General features: G+C 38.0%; 4 protein-coding genes across 5 annotated transcripts; 2 read left to right on the top strand and 2 right to left on the bottom strand.

Moving 5' to 3' along the window:
* The first annotated feature begins 344 nt into the window (after window positions 1-344).
* LOC110721336 lies at window positions 345-2,432 on the top strand. Its single transcript, XM_021900473.1, has 4 exons — window positions 345-763; window positions 1,013-1,154; window positions 1,295-1,388; window positions 1,502-2,432. Exons 1-4 carry the CDS (start codon window positions 579-581, stop codon window positions 1,768-1,770), a joined length of 690 nt encoding a protein of 229 aa, XP_021756165.1. The 5' UTR covers window positions 345-578; the 3' UTR covers window positions 1,771-2,432.
* A 532-nt stretch (window positions 2,433-2,964) lies between these two features.
* LOC110721495 lies at window positions 2,965-4,511 on the top strand. Its single transcript, XM_021900657.1, has 3 exons — window positions 2,965-3,469; window positions 3,649-3,745; window positions 3,821-4,511. Exons 1-3 carry the CDS (start codon window positions 3,240-3,242, stop codon window positions 4,241-4,243), a joined length of 750 nt encoding a protein of 249 aa, XP_021756349.1. The 5' UTR covers window positions 2,965-3,239; the 3' UTR covers window positions 4,244-4,511.
* Window positions 4,512-5,162: 651 nt separating this feature from the next.
* Window positions 5,163-14,989, bottom strand: LOC110721494 (nuclear pore complex protein NUP62-like). Of its 2 annotated transcripts, XM_021900655.1 has the most exons (9): window positions 11,302-14,278; window positions 10,314-10,410; window positions 9,766-9,850; window positions 9,489-9,611; window positions 8,720-8,797; window positions 7,077-7,180; window positions 6,485-6,572; window positions 6,299-6,397; window positions 5,163-5,647 (listed from the first exon to the last, which is right to left on the bottom strand). In XM_021900655.1, the coding sequence occupies exons 1-9, from the start codon at window positions 12,737-12,739 to the stop codon at window positions 5,558-5,560; spliced, it is 2,202 nt and encodes a 733-aa protein (XP_021756347.1). In that variant the 5' UTR covers window positions 12,740-14,278; the 3' UTR covers window positions 5,163-5,557. The 2 variants fall into 2 exon arrangements, with proteins under 2 accessions (XP_021756347.1, XP_021756348.1); XM_021900656.1 differs by lacking the exons at window positions 5,163-5,647; window positions 6,299-6,397; window positions 6,485-6,572; window positions 7,077-7,180 and adding an exon at window positions 7,190-8,427 and having other exon boundaries at window positions 11,302-14,989.
* Window positions 14,990-20,144: 5,155 nt separating this feature from the next.
* Window positions 20,145-24,081, bottom strand: LOC110721493 (carotenoid cleavage dioxygenase 7, chloroplastic-like). Its single transcript, XM_021900654.1, has 6 exons — window positions 23,025-24,081; window positions 22,672-22,803; window positions 22,218-22,496; window positions 21,186-21,271; window positions 20,736-21,056; window positions 20,145-20,577 (listed from the first exon to the last, which is right to left on the bottom strand). Exons 1-6 carry the CDS (start codon window positions 23,590-23,592, stop codon window positions 20,431-20,433), a joined length of 1,533 nt encoding a protein of 510 aa, XP_021756346.1. The 5' UTR covers window positions 23,593-24,081; the 3' UTR covers window positions 20,145-20,430.
* Between the last annotated feature and the right edge of the window lie 744 nt (window positions 24,082-24,825).

Raw genomic sequence — 24,825 nt, 5'->3', positions numbered from 1 at the left:
TGCTTCACTTTTTTTTATTAATTGAAAGGGTCTTGTCTGAACCAGTAAAAGAACTAGAAAATTACGTTGTAGGTAGAAATGTTGATTTTGGGCATGAAAAGAACATATTCCGGGTTTCCACTTTCCACCATTATTCGTGTCCAAAATCCTTCGAATTCATGTATTGAATCCCAAGCGGGCGAAAAACTAAAAGAAGGAAAAAGATGCTAAAATAGGGTCATTTTGTAAATTCTATAAAAAATTACCATCGAAAAATTAATTCCCAAAAAAAAAAAAAAAAAAAAAAAAAAAAAAAAACCTCCTAGTAAAAAAAAAAACCTCCTAGTAAATTAATTCCCAAAAAAACCTCCTAGTAAAAAAAAAAAAAAAAACCTCCTAGTAAACCTCCTAGAGCTAACATCATATAGAGAACATGAGTTAACAAAGTCGTTATCTATCTACATGTTTTGTCACAAGTCACAAAATACTTGCAATTACTTTACTTTTATTCCTTCATATTAAAAAATTTAAAAAAAAAAAAAAAACAAACAAACAAACAAAAACCAAAAATACTTAGTATTTCCTTCACTTAAAATTGTATGACCGAAAAAATACACACAACTCAAACTAAGAAGAAGATAATGGGTGGTAGACCAACAAGTTTAGCCGCAAATTCTGACCCTTTAAGCTTTGCTGCACCAACGACTTCTTCTTCTGTTGATTCTGTTTTCGGATCGGTTCCCACTCGACTCGAAGCTGAATATGCAATTACAGCCTTTCAAAGGTATTAAATATATTTCGACCGACCTTTTCTTGTACTATATAGTTGTCTTCATCCTGTTCTTAAGGTTTGTTGCTTGCTACGATTTTTGAGTGATATTAATCATCCAATTACTGAAATATGCATGAGATATAAGTAATTACAAAAATGGGATATTAAAATTTCAAAGAACCCCTCTAGTGTAAGATATTAAGATGAGTTTTACAAGCTAAAACAGAACATGCAAATAGTCTGATGAAGGGAAAATTTCAGTTTCATGATGCAAGGGCTTTCTTCATCAATATCGATATTAGATCGTCTTCAGCCAATTTTGAGCCATGATCAACTGCAGTCTACTGGATTCCAAAGGGTTTATGATGCCTTTCTCTTACTACAGACAGTTCCGTATGTTCAAGTAAGTTCTCATAAATTGTTCTGCCTTTAGCAATTAGCATCATCCCCTGATGTGTAGTACGGAGTAATTGACTAATTGTAACCTGTAAACAAAGGATGAGAAGAAAAACATGATGAGTAAAACATCTTTATTGCATGCAGAGAATGGTGGTTTCCATATCTTCTGATAAAGCTGTGTGGGATGCTGTAATGAACAATAACGAAGTTCAGGAGTTCCGTCAGTCAGTCAATCAAGGTACATTTCAGATACTCTGTACGAAGTACTTCATGATATTAACACTGCACTTATTTAGAGTTTTTCTATACTGATTGACTGAAGAATTGCTGATGTATGAAATGCTGATGCAGCTAAATCAAGCAGACATCAGAGGTCCGATGAGGAACCTGCCTTGGTTTCAATGATTCTAAAGTGGATTTTGGACAATATGAAGCTTAAAGTTTTGCAACTGATTGAGTCGTTGAAGTCAGTAGTCAGCAAGAGCTTCGAGTCCTCCCAAAACAAGAACACAACAAACCCTGAATTGAAACATGGGTTCGAGGAGATGATTGTCTCGACTGTACTTCTCTCTACCATTACTCTCATGATTGTGCTTGTAACTCGTGCCTATGGGGCATAATCATTATCAACCCTGGTTAGTTTGGGCTTATTAACATGTGCATATTTTGGGTATTGGAATCAGTTGATATCCAACTTGTGTAGCTACATTAAGGATAATTTTCAACCTATTCAACCCTCTTGAAAGAATCTGCATAGATCTTGGCTCCCCGGCTCCTAAAAATAATTACGGTTGATTGCTTAACCATTAGACACCTAACAAGGGCGGAATGTGTATAGTATCCTGAAGCCAAGCTTTTGCTCATTATGTTACTTTAGGTAATTCATTACCCTAACAGTTTTGTAACTAATTAGGATAGTATAATTTTTCCCCAAATTAGACTTTGCGATTATCTGTAGTCTGTATAAAACCTTGTAAAATTGCATACAATTAACAAGTAAAGTGCGTCAAGAAGTTTAAAAAAAAAATATATAAATCAATGTCTTGCAGTTACAGTCTGTTGTCTGAATTCAAATCACTGAATGCCTTTTGCAATGGTCTAGAATCACAAATCAGTATAGTTTAATGATTACACTTATTGTTTAATCTGATGGCTCAATAGAACATAATTTGCCCCGAAGGAGGATACATTCAATCAACGACCTGAGTCACCTGACACGAATGCATGACTGTCTGTAAGTTGACATAATTGTAACTTGCAAATTCAAAACACCGACCCCAAGAGCTTTGTTTTCTGGGCTCTTAGTCAGTAATCAATGTCTCACTGAGCAGCAGTATCAGGGGAAAGGCAGAGCTAGTATTTGGCCATTTGGGAACTCTCTTGGTCTCAAATTAGTACTAGTTGTTTGATTGGGTTAGGAATAAGTTATTTTGAGACAATTATGGCAAATAACTATATTCCATCGCAATTCTCACAAACTAGTTTGTTTATATTCTATTTTTGGCAGAAAAGAACGCAGCTTAATAGACCTGTGGAACGGTGTATGACCATCTTACACTCATTTAATGTAAGACGTTTAAAATTTACCCCGAAAAAGGTAGAATCAAGAAAACATCTCCCTCTACCTGTCTCATACTACACACTAAGCACAAATTCAGCCACCTTTCCTTAGTATTTTCGCCTTTTCTCTCTTTCTACAAACAGTCGTGGAATCAGACGTGGTTAGACTGATTTCCACAACCTACTTCCTCACAAGCTGCCTCATCTTCGTCATTAGCGATAAATAATTGGTACGGAGTACTTGTGATAGCAAATCAAATTTCTTTCTTTTCGTCATGATCCATAAGGATGCTTTAAGCCTAAAGCTGCTAAACCCAAGTTCATTATAATAATCAGGAGCTTTAACTTTTGCGTTTGGAAATTTCATACTTTCATGTTTTCTGAATGAATCCATTAAACAATTCGGTATTTTCGATTTATATAGCAGCCATATATTATAGAGACTAAGGAATAAGAATACTAAAAACTAAGAAATAAGAAATCTCTCCCCTCGATACTTTCCTCAATACACAAATTGCCCATTTCAATTATGTCAACCTTCTCCAAAATTTTCACATTTTCTTTTATAAGAAAAGATAAAATGGAAGAAGAAACTGGTAAAACAACACCACAAATTTTTAATTCGTTTTTAACATCAACTTTAGCTGACAGAAATGAGATTGAGGGTCAAATATCAACTGATAAGTTTTGTATTAGTTCTGTTTTTGGGTCCGTTTCCACTCGAGCTGAGGCTGATTACTCCATGACAGCCATCCAAAGGTATGAACAGCATAGAATTAGGACCTAGTCTCTTCTTACTTGGTTTCCTACTATTTCTTTCCGCTACTTCAAAGCCTACTTTGTATTGTTGGGGGAAATTAGAATTGAATCATAAGATCGTAAGACATATACACGGGTGCTCTCATTGACCTGATCTATTGATTCCCATCAAATTTCAGTTTTATGAACCTTGATAGCCCAAGAATGTTGGCGGAGAATGCCAGATTTCAACAAGTAGAGGCTGCTTTCCAATTCATGAAAACACCAGGGGTTCAGGTAACTCTATTTCACAAAAATTTACAAACTGGTGATGAACCAAAAAGATGATCTCAATCTTCTTTCTGCATGCAGGATATGGTAAAATCAGTAATGTGTGACATAGGCATCATTACTGCTATGTTGAAGAACAGCGCGGTTCAGGGGTTGTTAAGATCTCTAATGCCAGGTAATTCAGCAATAAGGCTAATAAACGGCACCACTAACACAGCTGCAGCACTTGCAGCAGACAGTTCTCAGCCTCAGGGGTCTCAGAGCGAACACAGCTTGGTTTCAATGGTTTTGAGCTGGCTCTTGGAGAACATTGGGAGTGGACTTCAAGGAATTTTTGGTACTCTAAGGTCACTAGTTGATAATACACTAGAGTCCCCTCAAATTGAGAACATAGGCTCTGGTTCCAATTCCGGGCAAGTCATTCACTTGACTCTGTTTCTCTCTGTCATCAATCTCTTGATTGTGTTTGTGAGGCGCGCCTTAAAACAAAAGGTTATGGTTTAACGTTTTTCAGATGTACAAGTGTACAACTGTTTTGTGTCAATTTGATGATTCATATTTTCCCTTTGATTACTGGTTTGTATCCCCAAGAACCCTAGTAGTGTTATCACAATTATGTACCCTCCCTAGCAGTATCACTTTCTTTTTAATGGTTTGTTACATAAATTGGTAAGTTTCTTACGCTGTGATAGAGAAGGTTACTGTCTTTCTCAACGTTTTAATGTGATTTATTTTTATATTATAACAATTTTACCAGTAGTCGTTTTATTATACTATAAGTAGTACTTTATATTTTTATAATATTCTTCTATGTTTGATGCGCTTACATGTCACATTGCACCCTCTAACTACTAGTTCCCACCTAAAAGCTTAAGAATTTCTGCAATTGTGGTGGTTGACTGGCTGCCATGAAGGTTGACATGAATTCCAAGAGATGTAAAATAGTTGCCACCAATCGATGACATCATTGAGAAATCGACAACCATCACTCTCTTTAGTCTTCACTCTCCCTCGGTCCCTCCTATTATCTTTCTTCTCTCTAAGTCCAAGCTTTGCCCTTTATCCTTTTTCTCATACCTCCCCATCCCCAATCTCTCTTTCTCTATATGCTCTGTCGAAATAACTGGTGTATTCCTGGTTTTCACAACATACTATAGTGCATTACTACTACAAGGATGATTAACAGAGAACTTACTACATTACTACTGGAAGGAAAGATAAAGAGGTTCGAAAGGGGTAAAAACTTTCTGCGATTATAGGCTTATAGCAACCCAAGTGCATAATAAATTCATCAAAGATGGTGGTAGGCTGGTAGTAGCCATGAGTAAGATGGTGGAGAATTATTTTTTTCTTTAAACTTAACTGTCACATTACACTTGACTGAAAATTAGCAAAAATTAATAAAATGCATAATGCGCCAAAATTAAAGGGACATCATATACTCCTTATACTACATAATTATTTAAAATATGTCATAGAATTGTCAAAACTAGAAAGATGAGGTATCCACTCTACATTTGATTGAGTGCCAATTCAGTACAGAACATGAGATTACAAAAAATTAAGCACAAGGTTGAAATGTTTGCAATAGTAATCGATATTTACCTCATTCCATATTGAATTAGACGTAAATTAAAAGATTTAACAGAACAAATTGGCTGGATTGAATCCTCTGTCATGCATGACTTGAACTGGCCTCAGTAATCTGAACGGCAAACGCTTTACAAGCTTCTCTAGGGAAACCCCTGGCAATTAGTAAGTAAAAGAGAACACCAAACTTGAGAAGTTAACTGCTCCTATCTAGGAAGACTCCAAAATTTAACCCCACAATCTTGGGGCCACTAGCTCACGGTCAGCAGCTGAACCTTCACTTGCAAGATTCTGGATGCGAAATGAAAACTCTTCTGCCTAAAATGATGAGAAGATATAAGCAATCAATATTAATCACACTTGCATGTAATGAACAGCTAATATGCACAAAATTAAGCACAATAAGAACAGTCTCTTGACTCATAGCAACCACTTATTAATCTTATTCTATTTTATTCTTGAGTGCAATTACAAATCTTGGAAAGGGTGGAGAGTGCTGTGTATCTCTGCATGTAGTACATCTCTAGCAAAAGTATGTATATTGTGTTATGAAGCTAAGCAGCCAAATCATCTTAAATCCTAAATATAATCCTCAGAGTAGAGGTTCACATTTCTGCCCTGGTCATGTAAATCAATAGCAGTAGTAGAGGTGCAGTTAGTCAGTCAGCTAAAACACTAACATTCCTGAAACCAACTTTCCAGTAAAAACTTGGTGCTAGAAACTTTCTTTCTTTTTTCTTTTTTTTTTTTTTGGGGGGGGGGGGGGGGGGGGGGGGGGTTGGAGCAGAAAAGGAAAATAAAAATCTCATTACACGTGAAATATAAGATATTTTGAGGTTTAGTAAACAGCAGTGTCACTGCAAAGACAGCAGACAATTATGTCACAGTATATATTTTAAATCATGACCTTTGCCGAACAACCTTTGCCAGCAAAATTGAAACTGAGAAAGGAGGCTACAATTTACTAACCTTTTCATCAATCCACATCAGAGAACTCAATTGATTATTCAAGATCCTCACCACCACGTCTAATGGACTCATTCCTTCAGTTGTATCAAGTTCTCCACCCTACATAGCAAAAATTAATGTATACAGTTTCCGGGAAAAAAAAGTAAGATACTAGTAAAACTAACATGGCATGGAACATATCCATACCTGACTAGCATTCAGGGACTGAATAATTGATTTAATCTGCTCTGTCATGTGTTCTAGCTCCCTTTCAACAGATTCTGCCTGATCATACCTGCGCCACCAACAAGTATTAAAGGCAAGTTCAGTATATTTCAAAGATACTATCTGATGATTGTGTGTTACTTGTATCGACAGACTAAGCCCACAATAATGCCCAAACTTGTGTACCAAACACAAAATTGCAGAAAAGCAACAAACTCTCCATATTTTATTGGAGAAATCCGTCACTGCCAGCTAATGATCCTTAGGGCATCACCTCTAATAGAAAAAAACACACATTATATCAGATGGTTCCGACCACAACCCTTATGGCCATTAAGTAACCCCGACAATATTATCGAATTTTGTCAGCACTCCCTATCAAGCCAGGCCCCAATTGAATTACAACTTGCAAAGTGTAAGTAGGATTTGAAAAGGGATCAGATGGCAAATAATGACACCAGCCAATCCTGGATAATTGCCCAGGAGCTGAGATAACTTCTACCTTATGGCATTTTTCACCTAGGAAAGGGATAAAATAGACACACAAAAAGGACCAATAACACCAAGTACTTACATTGCATCTCTGGTGGATGCAGCTTCATCATCTAGAAGCAAATTTCGTTCATCCTTGTAGATACGCTCGGCTTCTTCTTCAATACTATCCAAAGCTTTATCAACCTTCAAGAGTCCAAAACATAAAGTAACATAAGAGCAAACAAGGGTGGATTTAGTCTTTAGAGTTTAGGGCAATGAATATTAGGGCTGGCAATCCCTGACCCGACCCGATAACACGACCCAAACCCGACCCGAAGTTACTGAGAGAAACCTGACCCAAACAACCCGAAATCGACCCGATTTGACCCAAAATTCATATTTCGTAATAATATTAAGTTTTACACAATTTTTGATAGTTTCTAAGCATAACCCGAAATCTGACCCGAACCCGATTTGCTGACCTGAATTGCCACCCCTAGCAATGATATGATACAGTTCCATAAGCAACACAATAGTGGAGTTTCAAAAAAGTAAAAGAGAATAAAATTTACCCCGACACAAAATTTGCACTTCAAAGAAATACAAGAGAAATCTGTAGCTGACGGTGGAAAAATGCATACGTACAGCTTTGTATGCATTTCGCAGATAGTTATAAACTGTACATAATATAACATCCCCGGCTCCCTGCAGACTTGTAAACAGCCACACAGAATTTAAAGAGCCAATGCTCAACTTTCTGTAGGTCTCAGCCGTCTCACTGTGAATCTTTAACAGGTGAACTTAAAAAGACACCCCCCCCCCCCAAAAAAAAAAAAAAAAAAAGGCACAAATCCCACCCACACCCCTTCAAAAAGAGAATGCCACCATCGGATACAAAAAGAAACAAAGGTTTGTTTTAGCAGTTTGAAGGGTTGCACTGGGGATGGAGACAAACAGAACTCTACAGCTAAAGTTAAGTTCAAGCTTGGTTCATTCGCTGATGTTCTATGTTTGGCTCGAATTTAGATTATTCTTTTAAAGCCAAACTCGAACATGATTTTAAAGTTTGTAACAAGTTCAAGATTGATTATAAAGTTTAATCAAACCAAGCACAGAGATGTCGCTGTGTGGTTTGGCTCAGCTCGTGGCGAGCCATAGGCTAAACTGTAATTTAATCAAGGTCATGTGAGCAGAAAAGCATATGAAAAATGCTGAAATTCAGAGTTGACACTTATTCTATTTAAGAAAATCACATATCACAGATTCTCAGGTACACTTATTAAATTGGCTAGTATGAAGAAAAATTATAGGAAAACATTTGGACCAAAATTAGTTCCTACCTAAGAACTTATCATATGCAGCAGTAAACAATGAAGCCAACCTTGAGAATTCAAACCAAAGCAAGCTCCAAGGAAATCAATATCTATGAGTTAAACCTTCTCCGATAGTAACTGTGTTCAGTCCATACATTGGTGTTAAAAAAAAATGGATACTGAGAAGCGCCAAAGACCAGTGCTTCAATCACCATGCTGCCTTACAGAGTGACAGCACAAGACAGACTCATTGCTCTTTATCACATCCAAGACACCATCATAGAAAATCAATGTAATTGATAGAAAAGCAAGAGATTCAAGCCAAAATGAAGAAAATCCGTAATTTAAACTATTAATACTGCATTATACTCTGTGCAGAGCCAGAGCATTGTCACAAAATTATGAATAGCACAAAGTTGAAAATAAATACCTCTTGTTGATGAGTCTCGATTAACTCCAGCTGTCTTTCCAAATTGGATTGGGTCTCAACCACTTTTGCTACTTCGGTCTGATCCGTGATGAAATTGCATCAAGATTGAAAAAAAAAAAAAAAACAGGGTTAGAGTACAGATAAGCAACGGAGCAACTGAATAAAAAAATAAAAAAAAACTATATGCACTTCGTCATACATCTCTCTGAGAAACCAGTATAGCTAGAAATAAGTTCATCTTGATTGTTTTTTGATTATAAAGGACTCCTAGTCACACGCTCACTTCTGCCTTCCAGCACCCCTTACCTCCATGGTTCTAGAGCCAATCTAGAGTGCCCAATGAAACAGAGTTCTGCTCCAGACATATTCCAGATTTCCAGGTGCTAGCCTCTTTCGCCACTCGAACAAGGATTAGAAAGCTCTATTTTACAAATTAAGATCTATCATGTCTTTCTTAAGAGGATGCCTTGTTCTCCAACTCTCCCCTCCACCTCAATACATCCTTCTCTTATTTACTAAGATCTCTTTAAAAATAAACAAGTCCATCCACATTCCCATTAATTATCACATCATATTAACAAATACACACATGCGCTCGCGCGCACGCTCAATTAGATCATCAAAAGAAACAAGATTCCCAATGTAAACACATACAATAAAAGACAATGGTTTAACTCATTTAAGCTCCCAAAATAACATTAGACAAGCAGACCAATGCGTAGGGATATTACTGAATTAGAAAAGGCAGGAGAAAATTCAAACAAAATACCTCAAGTCGTAGAAGTACATCTCGGTTTTGCAAGATTCTTTTGTCCCAATCAGCAATTGCATTAGCCTGCTTCTGGAATTTTCTAGTACGGTCTTGTAATTCAGAGTTCCACTCCTTGATGATCTTCCAGCCAGAAAGTCCATAGAAAAACCACATGGACATAATTTTTTCAGATAACAAGGGGAAGTCCAGCTCGTACAAGATAACATTATAGAAAAAAATTGTGACAAAAAAATGCTGTCAGCATGTTTTCCATGTTATAGAAAAATTGAAGTACCTCTTCAACAGTTTTTCCAGTGATCTCAGAGGGCAACTTGGGGGTGGGAGCAGATGTTACAGGGGTACTCACAGCAGAGGTAGTTCTACATAAAAGAGAGAACATGAGCACATGTCAGATAAAAGGTCCAAATACAGCCCCTCAAAAGTAAATTTTGATGTCAGTACAATCAGTCTATTGGCACATAGAAAAAAATAATTTTCTCGTGGTGGAATGAAAGAGAAGGGAAGATAGAAGTGTTCAGAATCCACAATATACATCAATTCATTGCTATACCAGAGAAAGAGATAGAAGCAGAAATTTTCTAATGAATAAACTTCACTTGCAAATCAGGATGGTGCTGAACAATGCTAATACTGACAAAGGTAGCCAATATTGCTTCATTGCAACAATTAAGCCAATAATGTAACCAAAATCTAGAAATAGCTTTAAAATATCATTGTTGGCACTAAAGAGAGTAAGATTGCAAAATTAACAGAGAGATAAAAACTTCAATTATAGGAAATTATGTATCATTGATTTTGATCTACAAAATAAAAGGCACTAACCCACTACTTGAGGCTACAGCAACAACAGAAGATGTTTGTACAGCAGTTGTTGTAGAGCTGGAGATGGCCGCTGAGACAGAAGTTGTAGCCAGGAAGCCTAAAATAAGACTCATTAGACCACTTAACAATTTCTTAAGGATCATAGGAATAATAGAAAACAAATTTCTCATCGAATGAGGCAAGCTTCAAGATATCGTTGGTTCATAACCCATATAATAAATACTTTTAAAAAAAAAAAAAACAATTATAAAAGGTAGTAGTGTCAAGATCCCTAATCAGAAAAAGGCTCTTGACACTTTGGATGCAATCGCAATAGCAAAAACTATCATATGTGCTTTGAAGTAAAGAGCCACTGCTTTACACTACGTAGCTAGTATATTCTTGCAAGATCATCACACAAAGCATCACACTAGACTACACTCTACTTCAACTTTACTTCATTTTTCTTTCACCGACATATGTTCCTCAGAGAGATTTGGGTCGCTTTTAAAGGATTGTACAATTTGGATGCTTTCTTCTCAAGATCTTGAAACTTTCTCAAGGCATTAGAATTTCAATGATTATCTAGCTATAACCAATTTTAATAGCCACTTCCTCCATGAACTCCAGAGACTCATTCAGATTCGAGTTCAACCTAGATTGGTCAGAACAGAAACTGATTGGGTTTTTTTTTTTTGCTCTACTTCTTCCTTCTTACAATTCCAACAAACCTCCTAATTGTACTACCAACAAATAACATAACAGTATAATATTTGCATAAAATCTCATGTGTCGGATTGGATACACTAGGAAACTATACCATTTTTCAAAATTGTACTATATCTTAGAATTATCATGGAAATGCAACAGGAAGAAGTCTCTTTTACTCCCCCACATTGACAATAACAAAACCAAACATCATGAAATCCCAGTAATTCTTACTTCTGTGCATATTAGCATCAATTTAAAACCCAATCAATTGAATGGCACGAAATTTAGCAAAGCTCACCAGTAGCAGGGGCAGTAGTAGCAGTGCTAGCAGCAGCAGTACTGGTAGTAATAGTAGAAGCAGTTTGCTGAGGCTGAGATTGAGAAGCTAAAGCAGGGGTAGTAGCCTTAGTTGTAGGAATAGTAAAACTCGGAAACGAAGCAGTAGCATTGCTCAAGGAAGAAGACCCAGATGAGACCCCAAAACCAGTAAACGCAGTTGCTGCTGGAGAAGCCGCAGCCGCAGCCGGAACCGAAGCAGAAGCTGCTGGTGTCGCCACAGTTGATGAATTCAGTGAAAACCCAGTGAATGCAGATGAAGCAGTTGATGCAGCAGCAGTAGCAGCAGGTTGAGATGATGAATTCAGTGAAAAGCCAGTGAATGCAGATGGGGAAGTTGATGTAGCAGCAGCAGCAGCAGGAGGTTGAGTTGATGCAGCAGGGGTTGTAGTAGCAGCAGCAAAGGGAGAAGAAGGGGTTGTAGTAGCAGTAGTGGTAGGAGTTGAGAACAATGTTGTTGCGGCAGCAGATGGGGGAGTAGCAGGAGTGGGAGTGGCACCAAAGAGCGGCTTCGAAGCCGAAGCGGTGGCGGCGTTGTTGAAATTGAACAATGAAGATGATGAATTAGTACTGGCAGCAGCAGACGAAGCCGGTGGCGTAAAGGGAAACGCCGTAGAAGGCGATGAAGCTGTTGCTGTTTGAGTATTCAAGAATGAAAATGCACCTGTAGAAGTAGCAGATGAAGAAGAAGCAGCCGACCCAAATAGAGACGACGGTGCTGCAGCAGAAGAAGAAGCCGACGCAAATAGAGACGACGGTGCGGCAGAAGAAGAAGCAGCCGACCCAAATAGAGACGATGGTGCAGCAGAAGAAGCCGACCCAAATAGAGACGACGGTGCAGCAGCAGAAGAAGAAGCAGACGCAAAGAAAGACGACGATGCAGCAGAAGAAGAAGCAGCAGACGCAAAGAAAGAAGATGGTGTTGAAGCGGAGGAGGTGGTAGAAGCGGCGGCGGGAGAGAAAGAGAAGGCAGGAGTTGCAGCGGAGGAGGAAGGTGGTGTAGCAGAGGATCCAAACCCGAATAAAGGAGTGGAGGAAGACCCGAACCCGGATGCGGCGCCGAAACCGAGTGATGGGGCGGCGGAGGAGGAAGGTGTAGCAGAGGATGCAACCCCGAATGCGGGAGTGGAGGATCCGAACCCGAATGAAGGGGTAGCGGAGGAGGAAGATGCGGCACCGAAACTGAGTGATGGGGCGGAGGAAGCGGCGGAGGAGGCGGAAAATCCGGCGAAGGAGGGGGTGGAGGAGGCGCTGAAGGGGGAAGGAGAGGGGGCGGCGGAGGAGGTAGGGTTAGCGGCGAAGGGAGAGGGGGAAGGGGAGAGAGAAAATGGGGAGGGAGAGGAAGAAGAAGAGGAGGTTGAAGAAGTGTTGGTGAAGGAGAAACCAGTGAATCCCGCCATTGATGGGTTGCTCAAGCTTTTTCTGTTTCAATGGAGATTGAAGAAAGAGAGTTGAGTTCTTCGGGGGAGGGAATTTGGGGGGTTTTGATTTTGTAGCTTTGGACAGCGGTGCTCCGACGGGTTTTTTTTTTATTATTATTGTAAGCGAGAAAATCCAAGTCTCTCCGATAGAAACAAGCAAAATATAGCAAGGGTCTTTACGTCATTTCACACTTAATAATAGAGGTCATTTTGGAATTTCACGACTAGTTGTTATTTGCTTCGTGAAGAAACCATTAATGGAGAATGGAGTTCGAAGAAACTTCAATGGAGAAATTGAAACTCAAGGGCAGCGAGAATGGAGGAGGTGACACTCATTCCCTTTGAGGCTAACATCCCCTTAATTTCACCTTTTTTATAGGGTTTTTTGTTTAATTTAGCGGCAAAGCCGCCGAGAGCAGTGGAAACAAAAAAAAAAAACGGTGTGGTTGGAAGGTGGAGACAAAGAAGATGATGGTGGACATGGTGGTTTTGGTGGAAGGTGGTTCGAGCTCCTTCAATGGTAGGAGGGAATTTGGGGGGTTTTAATTTTGGAGCTTTAGATAACAGTGCAGCAACAGTAAATTTATTTATTTTAAAGTTTTGGGGTTAAGTATATAGTTTCGAAGATTTTACGACGAAGAATTTTTAATTTAGGTTCCATTTATTTTGAATAGTTGTGGTTTTGGGGTAAAGCGACATGGTCGACAAATTAAGACCCCTAAATCCAAGGGCCCCAAATTATAGATATAGGTTAATTAGTTTTTTTTTTAAGATAATAGAAAACTCAATTGGAGTCTTGGTTAAAGTCTTTGTGTTTAATGTCAATATAGTCTTGTTTAATTTGTACAAGCTGAGACCATTTTATTGGAAATCAAAACTGAACGAACTCTTTATCTCCCACTGTCAGGGGTGGTCGGCCCAAAATCTAATTCTTCAATATCATATTAAATAAAAAAAAAAAACATTAAATGATGTACCATACGAGTAGTTTTGTTTAATAATCATCGAGTATTTAATTTACACATTGAATACAGGGACTCATTTTGAAAAGTTGGACATGTTAGGTTTTCAGTAATTCAAGACAATAAGAATTACTTAATATTGTGGGAACAAAACCTAAACAGTGTATAATTAATATCAAATTATACAACAATCCAAATACTAACCAAAGTATTACAATCCAAACACCAAATATACAATGTAATTCTGAAATTACAAAAGAAAACACTAATGTGAAAGATATTACACTTGCCTCAACTCCAAGCCTTTGAAAACGAACATGAACATGAGAAATACAATGACCACTTGAGTCTTGATCCTTGATACACTGTCTTAGGCGTGCGAACACTTTCCTAAAGAGTTTAATTTCCCCCACAACGGTGCTTGGGTTCAATCCGGAAATACTCTTTGAGATACAAAAGACAGCCAATTGTTCTTTGCAATAAGAAACGAATTGAAGATGACTAATTCACAAAATTGGATTAATTGGAAGAGATTTCTCACAAAAGTTTGCAAGAAGTTTGAGAGAAAATTGTGGAGAATTACTTTGGAGAGATACAGATTAATTTCTTCAGTGTAAAAGCTTTTACGAAATCAAGCCTTTAATAAAGACTCAACCGTCAGGAAAACCGTAAAACAGGGTGGCGTGGGCGCTCCTTATCAGATATACGAAATTTCCACAGGAAGGCAGAAGGGGGCGCGGTTTAGGCGCGACCAGCAGCGCGGGCGCGCCAACCTTACTCTTCCAAAGATCTAAATTCCAGAGAGGTACGCGATTTAGGCGCGCTCTCTGCGCGGCCGCGCTTAACTTGCGCGGGCGCTCCTTCATGGTCACGATCGCGCAACCATCAACACTCTAAATATTCAACAGGACAGGGCCCCATAATCATAGATTCATAACAACATAATAACCCCCGGCACTGATTATAAAGGAAAACATTTTTGAAGGTTAGAAATTAAAGTTCTTGTTTAGGGTTTAAAGTTCAGGGTTAAGGCTAGCCTTAGGCAAGCACATCAGCTTGACTGAGGCTGGTGGTGAACGAGATGCTGAGTCTACCTCTTGATCTACAGTTGGTGCTTTCGGTTCCCCGACCTCGGCGAGGTTAGGGTTATGGTTAAGGTTCAAAGTGTAAGGTTTAGATTTGGTTTAAGGTTGAAGCTTTATGGTTAGGGCTTAGGGTTTAAGGTTAAGGTTAAGGTTTCGGGTTTAGGGTTTAGAGTATAAGGTTAGGGTTTAGGGTTAGGGTTAGAATTTAGGGTTTATGGTTTATGGTGGTTTAGGGTTTAAGGGTTTAAGGGTTAAGGGAAAGGTTAAGAGAATAGGATTTAGGGTTAGGGTAAAGAAATTACTAATTTGCCTTTGAATTTTTAAAAAGTTATATAAAAATAAAAAGTGTAAAATGAGGATTTTTTTTTCTTTTTTTTTTTTGTGAGAAAGAAATTTTATTTATTTTTGGGTAATAAATCAATGGAAATCAACATAATAATAATGATTAAAAATTATACAATATTTTTTTTTAAAATAATAATAATAAAAATAATAATAATAATGGATAAGGTTGATCAAGACCATTGCGCTTATGGATAAGGTTGTTATGCTTGATGATCCTCAGTGTGAGCTATTGTTACTTAGGGCATGTACTGGAGTTTTTAAACTCTACTTTGCATTGCGTACTTGTCCTCCTATTACTTTTGAGACGGCTCAGTGCACATTTGACGGGGCTTTTCGATCTTCCTTGGAGCATATTGTTACTACTTCGGGGCTTGGGTTTGGCGATTAGCAATGGCGGCTTGCCAGCTTACCATTTGCGTTTGGAGGGCTTGGGGTATATTCCGCAAGTGATGTTCGTCATTATGCTTTTCTTGCTTCTCGATTACAATCTGATGGGTTGCAGACAAAACTTTTACAACATGCTGGCATTGTTGGTCTTAGACGAGCCTTTGAAAATGCGTTGAGTCTGTTTAATAAAATATTGGAGTTTGACATTATGTGTAATCCTAGTGAGGTCGCTGCCCCTATACTCATGAAGAAATTGGCCGATATATATTTCACAAAGGTTATCGCTTCTGCAGAATCTGCATTTTCTTTGTCTCCTCGGCAATCAGTACTGTGGAAATCGCAGCAGAGAGATCACACCTCTGCTTGACTTCGGGAAGTCCTTATTTCTTGGTTGGGTCAGACGCTGAACGCAAAGACCTACCGATGTGTGTTGTGCTACCGGATGGGTGTTCCATTGTTCTCTCTCGACGCCGTGTTTTGCTTGTTCTCGGGTTTTTATTGGGGATATTTTCGGTGATCACGCGATGTCGTGTGCTGGTATTGTGGGTATTAAACATCGGCATAATGTTGTTCGGGATCAAGGATTTCAGCAAGAAAGGAGGCTGAGGGGCCCTTAGACCTACAGATGTGTTGCTTTATTTCTAGAATCTGTAGGGTTTCGTAATGACCCGACACTACGCGGAAGGAAACCCACCAAGACCCGCCCCTTAATTAAAGCAATTAAACAAGCATGATAAACTTAATCAAACAAGATTAAGGATAAGAATTATACCTTTGACGCGTGCTTCGCTCCCAAGGAGCTCTTACTTCAAAATCTCGAAAAGACGAGATCTCCGACGGATCGTACCCTCGACCCGACCCGAGCGTCCCAAGTCTTGAAGGTTAGTCCAGACCCGGACAAAATAACTATGAGTTTTACGAATCAAAGGTTTACTCTTTTCTAGAATTGCCTTTTTAATTCCACTCAAGGTTGTCTCAAATCCCAATACCAAGCTTGGTATTTATAGGGAAATGATCCCTTGATTTCCAATCTCCCATCAATGTGGGAGAGTTGGTAAAATGATAATTATTTAATTCCAAAATTAAATAATTAATCAACTCAATCACAAATCGACACATGGCACAAATATAGAGAAAGCCAAGTGAGGACCAAGGCTTGGGGGGACCATTGCCTTGATCCCCAAGGCCATGTATTGGTCCCCACACACCATGCCCAAAACCGGGTTAAGGTGTGCTAGTTGGCTGCCAGCTGGGGCTGCCAGCTAGCGTGCCTTGCTGCCCAGCACCAGCCAGCCAGCCAGTGCACGCTGTTGCTGGGCTGTGCTGGTGCTACGTGCTGGCGCTGGGCGCTGCTAGCACCTAGTGCTGGCATTAGCCCCAGCAGCCCACGCACTCACTCTTCGCGCCTCACTGCTAGCACAACCAGCATGCGTGCTGCTAGCGAGCCACGCATGCTGGCTACACTGTCCCCCGCACCATTCGCATACCCCATCGCACACACGCACTAGCACGATGCCTACGCTAGCACTAGCCAGTGCCTAGCACTTCTTGTGCTTGATGCGAGGCATGTGCGCCCGTACACGCACTCGTATGCGTGGCGCTGCTGCCTAGCACCCAGCCAGGCATTGCACGCACACGCACCAGCCATGCGCCACGCACCACGCACTGCCAGCCCACACGCATCACATGCAAGGCTGCTTTGTGCGAGGCTAGTGTGCGAGGCTGCGAGTGCCAGGCCCTAGCATCGAGCTGGCGCGCAGCCCCTCGCATGTGCTGCGATGCTTAGTGCTGCCATGCGAAGGCTAGCACTCAAGCACACGCACATGGCGCGCCATTGCCAGGCAGCCAGCCACGCCAACACCTGGTGCTTGCGATGGTGCTGCCAGGCCAGGCACGCACGCACGCAACACCCATTGCTTGCGATGGTGCGCCTGGTGATGCCATGGCCTGCGATAGGCGCCATATGCACCCAGTGCCCACGCTAGCATGCTTGCTAGCTGCTATGGGCTGCCTGGTGCCTGTGTGGCCTGCGATGGCTGCCATGCGCACCTAGGCACCCATGCTAGCTTGCGATGGGCTGCTAGGGTGCGCCTAGGCTGCGATGGTGCCTAGCACACCATGGTGCGCCTAGCACACACATGGTGCACCCAGGTTTGCGATGAGCTAGCCTAGCCTAGCTATGGCTACGCTCATGCTTGTCGATTGTGATTTTGCGACGCTCGGTATCGACGCCCTAGGCTCGATTTCCGACGTCTGTATTCGTAAAACTCTGTCGACTCATTAAATCCTTTCGGATTAATTCGACGTCTCGGATCGGAGATTCGATTGGGTTCGACCCGAAGGGTTCAGTTAAGATTAAGCTGTAATATCAATTGTATCCTGATATTACTGATCGGAAGCGGCCTCCACCTAGGCATTCTGATCACTTGACCTTACTGAAGAATTACCTCTATAATAATTCTGAACCCTCTATCGGAATAATACACTTGTTGGAAGGACACCATTCCTTTCAGAATCGTGGTCGCGATGTATGTGTGGACTTAACAGAGTTTTCTCGTTTGACACATATAGGGCTATCTGACTTTGTTCCTGCACAGATTGTGGCTGATGCGGCTCATCGGTAGCGGGTGAAGTATGAAGCTAGTTGTCGGCTGATTGGATATGGTTTAATTCCCTCCAACTTTTCTTCGCTTGGGGAATTAGAGAAGGAGGTTGTTGCGTTGCTGAAGCGGGTTCAGAGATTCTCGACGATGCAAGCCATTAGGGCTCGTGCTGCATCTCATATCTTTACTATAGCTAGAGGATGAAGGCCTAGATTGTATCTCGGCTTTCCACTAATTTATTGTAGGATGTATATAATAATAATAATAATAATAATAATAATAATAATAATAATAATAATAATAATAATAATAATACGATGTTCATAGTTTTAATTTTTCGAACACCATCAATTTAATCGGAAATCTTCACAAACACCATCAATTTAAAAACCTAATTTGTAGTATAAAACAATTCAAATTAAAAAAATTGCAATATCAACCATAAGAAGTAAATAAATAAAATCGTTAAAATTTCTGGTTTTTTGAATAGATATATATATTAAAAAAAATGAGATAATATTCCTGAGTTTAGATTATACCCTGAATTTGCGTAGTCGGCGTGAGTTAGGATATTTCTGACTCGGTTTAAGGAGGAGAGAGAAAGTTGTCAAAATGGCGATGGGTGGCAGTTATGGAGGAGAGAGAAAGTGGTAAGAATGGCGATGGGTGGTCAGTGGCGGAGCCAGGATTTGTAATCCGGGGGGACAATTTTTAGATGTTTAATAATCGACAATAATTATAAGAAAAAAGAAATTGATCACATAAATTGTTTAATATATATTTGAAATCGCTTATGAGATATGACAATTATTCTTATATGGTGAAAGAGGAGTTGTTAAAAAATTAATTGCATATTAAGAAATTTATTAACCAAATTTTTTTTTTATGCTGGTAAACCCCAATTTTAAGGTATGTAATCCTTAATAATCGATAAATATGATTTATCAAATGATAAGCATTTACACAAATTGATAGTAGATGTAAAGGGATTTGGGTTACATTTTAAAAAAAAAAAAATAATAAATAAATAAACTTTCTTTGACTAAAAATAAAATTGGAAACTTAGTTCCAAACAAGCTATAAAAAAAATAGAATTTAGGCACACATAATTAGAGAGATAAAAAAATACGGAGACATGTGTTCATTACAAATAGTTTAATAACACATTAGTAATCACTATCAACAAGGCGATACTTGATTAAACAGTTAAATGAGAGTAATTAGAGGTTTGAAGACTTATAATACTTTGTATATATAAATTACATACTATATAATGAAATTTAAAAACCAGTAAAAAAAAATGGCAAAATCCAAAAACAAGAAAAAGAAGTTAAATAGGAGCACTTTGTATAAACTATAAAATGAAATAAAAATAAAGTCCAAAAATAGCAAAAAGAAACAAAAAAAATGATCGGGTAAAGAATCGAACCTAGGATCAAAGAGAAATACAAGCTTTACTCAAGCCCATCAACCACCAGACCAAATGTTGTCTTTGTTATATAAGGTATACATGTAAGGTATTTATTCTTATTTACAGCATTTATTTAAGCTAACATAAATTAAATTTTTTTTTGGAAAAATGGGGGGACAACCGTCCCCCCTTGTTCCTACATGGCTCCGCCCCTGTGGGTGGTAGTCATGGAGGAGAGAGAAAATGGTGGTGGGTGTTGTTTTGGGCGTTGTGGAGGAGATGAATGGAAGGTTTTGTCCGCATTCATTCAGCCCTTTAACCCATTTTCGATTAAATAAAGTAATGGGATAGTCCTCTTCAGCCCATTTTCGATTTGAAGCCCAATACCGTACTTGTCCATATTAGGTTTTTTTTTTTATTTTTTATTTTATTTTTTATAAATGAGTAGAAAGATAGAGTATTTTATTTTAAATTTCAGTTTTTCATTATGTCCATTAAGTTTAAATTGGTTCGAAAAAATGTCCATTAAAATTAAATTAAGTTTGATATTAAACTTTATTCAAAAAAAAAAAAAAAAAAAAAGTTTGATATTAAACTAATAGGTGGCAAAAAAAAATTATGGAAATGTCTCTTTTTACCGTTGAAATAAGAGTATTTTTGGTAATGTTTTAAAAATCGTCAAATAAAAATTTATGAGATTGTAAATAATCTATTAATGAATACTACTTATGGAGTACAACATACAAGTGTATCATATTTACATGAGCAATATACATGAAATAAGCAAATCACACCCAAAGCCCATACATACCTTCCAAAAAAAAAAAAAAAAAGCTGTTCAAAATTCTTATCCCCCCTATCTTGCTTCCAATCTAGATCATTGTTTAAGAGTCCAAGCACCATGAAAGCCTAAAGGAAAAGTCAACGATTTTGGAACTTCAAATTTTGCAATAACTGCTCTTGCATCACCAATCCGTTTTGCATCCAAGATCACTAAATTACACATTCGCCGTGAGACAACATACTGCAATATACAATTCATAATTTAGTTTTTATTGAGTGGTTTATAATATACTATCCAATACATACGTACTGGTTTTAATCGTAATGAATTTACAATTTTTTTCGTGTAACATAAAAAATCTTACATATTATTCGTAGAATAGAGTATTCAAATCTCACCTCTACTACTAGAAGATATCCATTGTCTTCATCACCAAACGATCCTTTGTTAACAAACATTGGCTCCCCAACAAATCGACGAATACCAGGAGACCACGTACATACTTTTTTAGTTAAATTATCAAGTTTGAGTATTGTTTCAAAGGGAAAATGTGATAATGTTTGATGTGAACCACAAGAAGCTGCTGCATACACAAATCTATGTTTGTAACCACAACATTCCGGATTAATCATAGGAAAATCTGAAGATTTTGCGCGATTGTTTAAACGTGTTATTGAACATTCTCGATGTTTTCTATTCTTATCTAATTTGATTGTCACCTGTAATAATTTGCAAGAAAAAAAATATTAGGAACAACTTAATTTATAACTAAAGATTATGAAATGTGCTTATTTAATTAATTATTAAGTTGGGATGTATAATAAAAACTTAAAAAGTAGGATACTAACCTCAATGAGTTGAGGCAAACGTTGCTCCTTCCCTTCTTTACAGTTCATCATTGAAGGGTCTAATTTGTCATTTTGCCAATTGTATCCTATCAAAATTAATGTAATGACAAATGAGTATTTATATATTGAAAGAGTAATTCTTTATTTGGTGAAATTAAAAACTCGATCTATATATATATATGGAATACAATCTACTATTAATCATATACAAAATGAAATTTGACGATTTCAGGGGTTAGGGATAGGGATGTCAAATGGGGCGGGTCAAATAGGAGACCCGCCCCAACGAGGTGGGGATGGGTCTTGGTTTGGCGGGTGATGGGCGGGGATGGGGATAAAAACCATACCTGCCATGGGTGATGGGGCGGGGGTGGATTTTAGGTTGTACCCGCCCCACCCGCCCCACTTCGTACCCGCTCCATCCCCATCCACCCCACTTTGTACCCGCCCCATCCATGTATTTTTAAAAACAAAATTATATACTTTTATACTATTTTATAAAAAAAATTATGTAAAATAAAATAGTATATTATAATACTTTGTAATACACTTATATTATAAACAAAAAAATGTGTTTTATTAACAATGATTTTTTTCTTTTTGCAATATTTATTAATTGTGAAGGATTGTGCATTTGGGAGGCGGGGATTAGGCGGGTCTTAGGTGGGAGTGGATATCCAAGTGGGGGTTGGGGCGGGGATGGTTTTGGAATTGTATCCGTCGGGGCGGGGATGGGGATGAATTTTAGACCCGCTGCGGGGATGGGGATGGGTATGAAAATTTTAGATGGGGATGGGGATGGGGATGTGAAGGCCGAAATCCGCCCCGCCCCGCCCCATTGACATCCCTAGTTATGAATAAGGAAATTAAAACATGTTAAATGTCACGGGTATTTTGGTTTTTTTTTTTTTTTTTTTTTTTTTTTTAATAAAAAAATGGAGCGAATTTCATAAATAATGCTTAAACGAAAAACTATTATGTGAATTGGATTATTTTTTTTGCTTTTTCATTCCTGTAACAAAAATTGCTTACCAAACATCTTTTGAAAGTTGAACCACTTATAAGCACAAGCAGTAGCATGGATTTGAATCCTAAGGCTTCCATCATCATCGACGTTCTCGAATGCATTAGCAACATGTAATAGCCACAGTTGTGGAGCTTCAATAGGTTTTCTCCAGTATTCATCAGAATTACAGTTGGTTGTATTGTTGGTAAATCTAGGAAGAAGGTAAATGGAAGATGTTGGCTTGCTATGGTTCACTGAAAGAGCTGATATCATTGGTGCTTTTCCAGATATGGCTGCCATTGTTCCTGTGATATTGTATGAAAAATAATAATGTAAGTTATGTTAGCTAAGTAATTAAAAATCAAACCTTGTTTAAATGGTTTAACCAATTTTTATCTAATGAAAATTGATTATAATACTCTGGTGTTTGTTTTTGTATATAGTTATAACAATCGTATGTATATTTATGTATTTGATTACCTAATACGTCCAATTTTACGCGATTAGTGAACAATATGTAATGTGTATTGGTAAAAGCCCAGTCATGAATCATTGAATGACCGGAAATGTTGAATTCTTTCTTCTGCAATAATTTGAAGTTTGGATCAAACTCTGTCAAAAAAACAAAAAAAAAAAAAAAACATTAAAAAGGTCACTAACTCGTTACAAGAATGTTACTAGCTAGCAAATTAATACAATGAATAAATGATCATTTAACAAAGGAAATTTTGTCAACAACTACCTATTTAAGTCTCTGTTTTGAAAACAACTACCTTTTAAAAAAAAGTTTAAAACAACTACCACAAACTTGTAAAAAGTTAGAGTAGCACTACCACTTTTAAAATTCCGGCAAGAATCTCCGGTGAGAAGGGCCACATTTTTCATCACCTTAGTATTTTTCAACACAGAAAATGGGCCTCTATGAGTGAACCTCCAAGACCCACTTATTGGATCACATTCTTCCATTTGGGCCTTAGTTTTAACATACTTAGCTGAGAATCTCACTTCTCCCTTCGGCCCATTAATTTCAAAGGCCCTTAAGTACCCGTGACCATCAAGCGGGTGGATATTTGATCCATAATCATCAATGAAGAGGCCCGGCCCGGTAAGGTAGTATGTACCTAATGGGAAGTCTTTTGGTAATGCACCTTCAATGAGTTTAAGTTTGATAGGATTTGGTACTTCCAACCTTTGTGACATGAACAAAAATTGGTAGTCCCAAAATGCCACAATCTTCTCGTCGATAATTTCTTGGGTTGAAACCCGGCTATTGGGTAGGGAAATGGGTATAGGTTGGATAGTGGTGGCATTACGTCGGAATTGTATTGTACGTGGTGGTACAAAGTTTTCTGGTGTCCGAAAAAAAGTCGGATTAATTAAGTGGTAAGGCTTAGCTAGCATATTGAGGGAGATTTTGAAGAGAATTTTAGACTTAGGCTAGTAAGTGGTGGATGGGGCTAATCCGAGAGATTGGTATTGCTATTATGCTATATATAATTGCATTCCAAATAAGTGTTTTGGCCCAATTAAAGACTCTCAGTGTTGGACATCATTTTTGCAATTTTTGCTTGGTGGGTCCAAACACTACAATGCAAATGCACACAACAATTAATTTCATGGACAAATCACAAATGGCAGACATACTAGTTGTTTCACTTGCCGTAAGTATCAAGTATGTTTGTTAGTTGCTTGGAGGATCAAGGAGTGGAATCCCTCCATCTCCCCCAGGAGTAACTTGGATTCGATCCTCACCTCACCCCTCTTGTGATATGAGGAACATCTCCATATCTTACCGTGTAAAAAAAAAAAAAAAAAAAAAAGTTTGTTGGTTGCTTTTACATGGCTTGTTGCCCTTAATGGAGTTTGATTTTTTGTATTGAATTATTGATTTAGTTAATTGTAAAACTTTAAATCACCTATTTTGGTCCATGACCTATCATATTATAATAAAAACCGTCACAAATTATGAATTGTATGGGTAATTATTTGTAGAAATTGAAATTGGTTTTCCATCAGAATCATCACTTATATTCTCTCCGTTTGAAAATAACAGTCACATATATTATTTTGTGAATTTTAAGAAACAAAAACTATGATGTATCTTTATTTAGACCTTATACAAATATGTTACTTCTCTAAGTAACTCTCAAGTGTCACCTATATTTATTCTTTCACAACAAGAATTGATCATCATTGGACATTTGTATATAACATAATGGAAGTAATATGATTCTCAATGATAATATGCTTGATCATATTAGTATTAATGCTTGTTGATGTTGCCTTGGTCCCTAGCAATGACAAGAAAGGATCATATTTATAAAATAAAACTTGTATCACCAACCGTTCAATTGGCATCATCATCATAGAGTTAATTGAAGTTAAATAGCAAATTTGGTTCAATCAAGTGTTAGTGTTAGTGCACTACCTCTTTGTATAGTTTCATAGTTTGACTTTTGTTGCTGTCCTCTGCTCCGTAATGGGTGCATTTCATACTATTGGTTTACTCCATAATTAAAGTATAAGCATTTTTTTAGCCAATTGTAATGATGGTTGTCTATTATTTGTCTAGGCACTCAAATAAAATTGTTGACATTATTAATATATGATCTAGATGGGAAAAGATATGCTTCT

This window comes from Chenopodium quinoa, unplaced genomic scaffold, assembly GCF_001683475.1.
Source record: "Chenopodium quinoa cultivar QQ74 unplaced genomic scaffold, ASM168347v1, whole genome shotgun sequence".
Lineage (NCBI taxonomy): Eukaryota > Viridiplantae > Streptophyta > Magnoliopsida > Caryophyllales > Amaranthaceae > Chenopodium > Chenopodium quinoa.
The sequence above is the reverse complement of the archived record's forward strand: the minus strand, read 5'-3'. Positions and strand labels throughout refer to the sequence as shown.

Excerpts from the sequence above, each read along its gene's own strand:
- LOC110721336 (XM_021900473.1), top strand. The coding sequence starts at position 579 with ATGACCGAAAAAATACACACAACTCAAACTAAGAAGAAGATAATGGGT. Across the intron at positions 1,155-1,294 it reads AGACAGTTCCGTATGTTCAA|AGAATGGTGGTTTCCATATC; the intron begins GTAAGTTCTCAT and ends TATTGCATGCAG. Across the intron at positions 1,389-1,501 it reads CCGTCAGTCAGTCAATCAAG|CTAAATCAAGCAGACATCAG; the intron begins GTACATTTCAGA and ends ATGCTGATGCAG.
- LOC110721495 (XM_021900657.1), top strand. The coding sequence starts at position 3,240 with ATGTCAACCTTCTCCAAAATTTTCACATTTTCTTTTATAAGAAAAGAT. Across the intron at positions 3,470-3,648 it reads TCCATGACAGCCATCCAAAG|TTTTATGAACCTTGATAGCC; the intron begins GTATGAACAGCA and ends ATCAAATTTCAG. Across the intron at positions 3,746-3,820 it reads TGAAAACACCAGGGGTTCAG|GATATGGTAAAATCAGTAAT; the intron begins GTAACTCTATTT and ends TTCTGCATGCAG.
- LOC110721494 (XM_021900655.1), bottom strand. The coding sequence starts at position 12,739 with ATGGCGGGATTCACTGGTTTCTCCTTCACCAACACTTCTTCAACCTCC. Across the intron at positions 6,573-7,076 it reads GCATCCACCAGAGATGCAAT|GTATGATCAGGCAGAATCTG; the intron begins GTAAGTACTTGG and ends TTGGTGGCGCAG. Across the intron at positions 6,398-6,484 it reads AGTCCCTGAATGCTAGTCAG|GGTGGAGAACTTGATACAAC; the intron begins GTATGGATATGT and ends TTTGCTATGTAG.
- LOC110721493 (XM_021900654.1), bottom strand. The coding sequence starts at position 23,592 with ATGCTAGCTAAGCCTTACCACTTAATTAATCCGACTTTTTTTCGGACA. Across the intron at positions 21,057-21,185 it reads GTTTGCCTCAACTCATTGAG|GTGACAATCAAATTAGATAA; the intron begins GTTAGTATCCTA and ends AAATTATTACAG. Across the intron at positions 20,578-20,735 it reads GATATCTTCTAGTAGTAGAG|TATGTTGTCTCACGGCGAAT; the intron begins GTGAGATTTGAA and ends TGTATATTGCAG.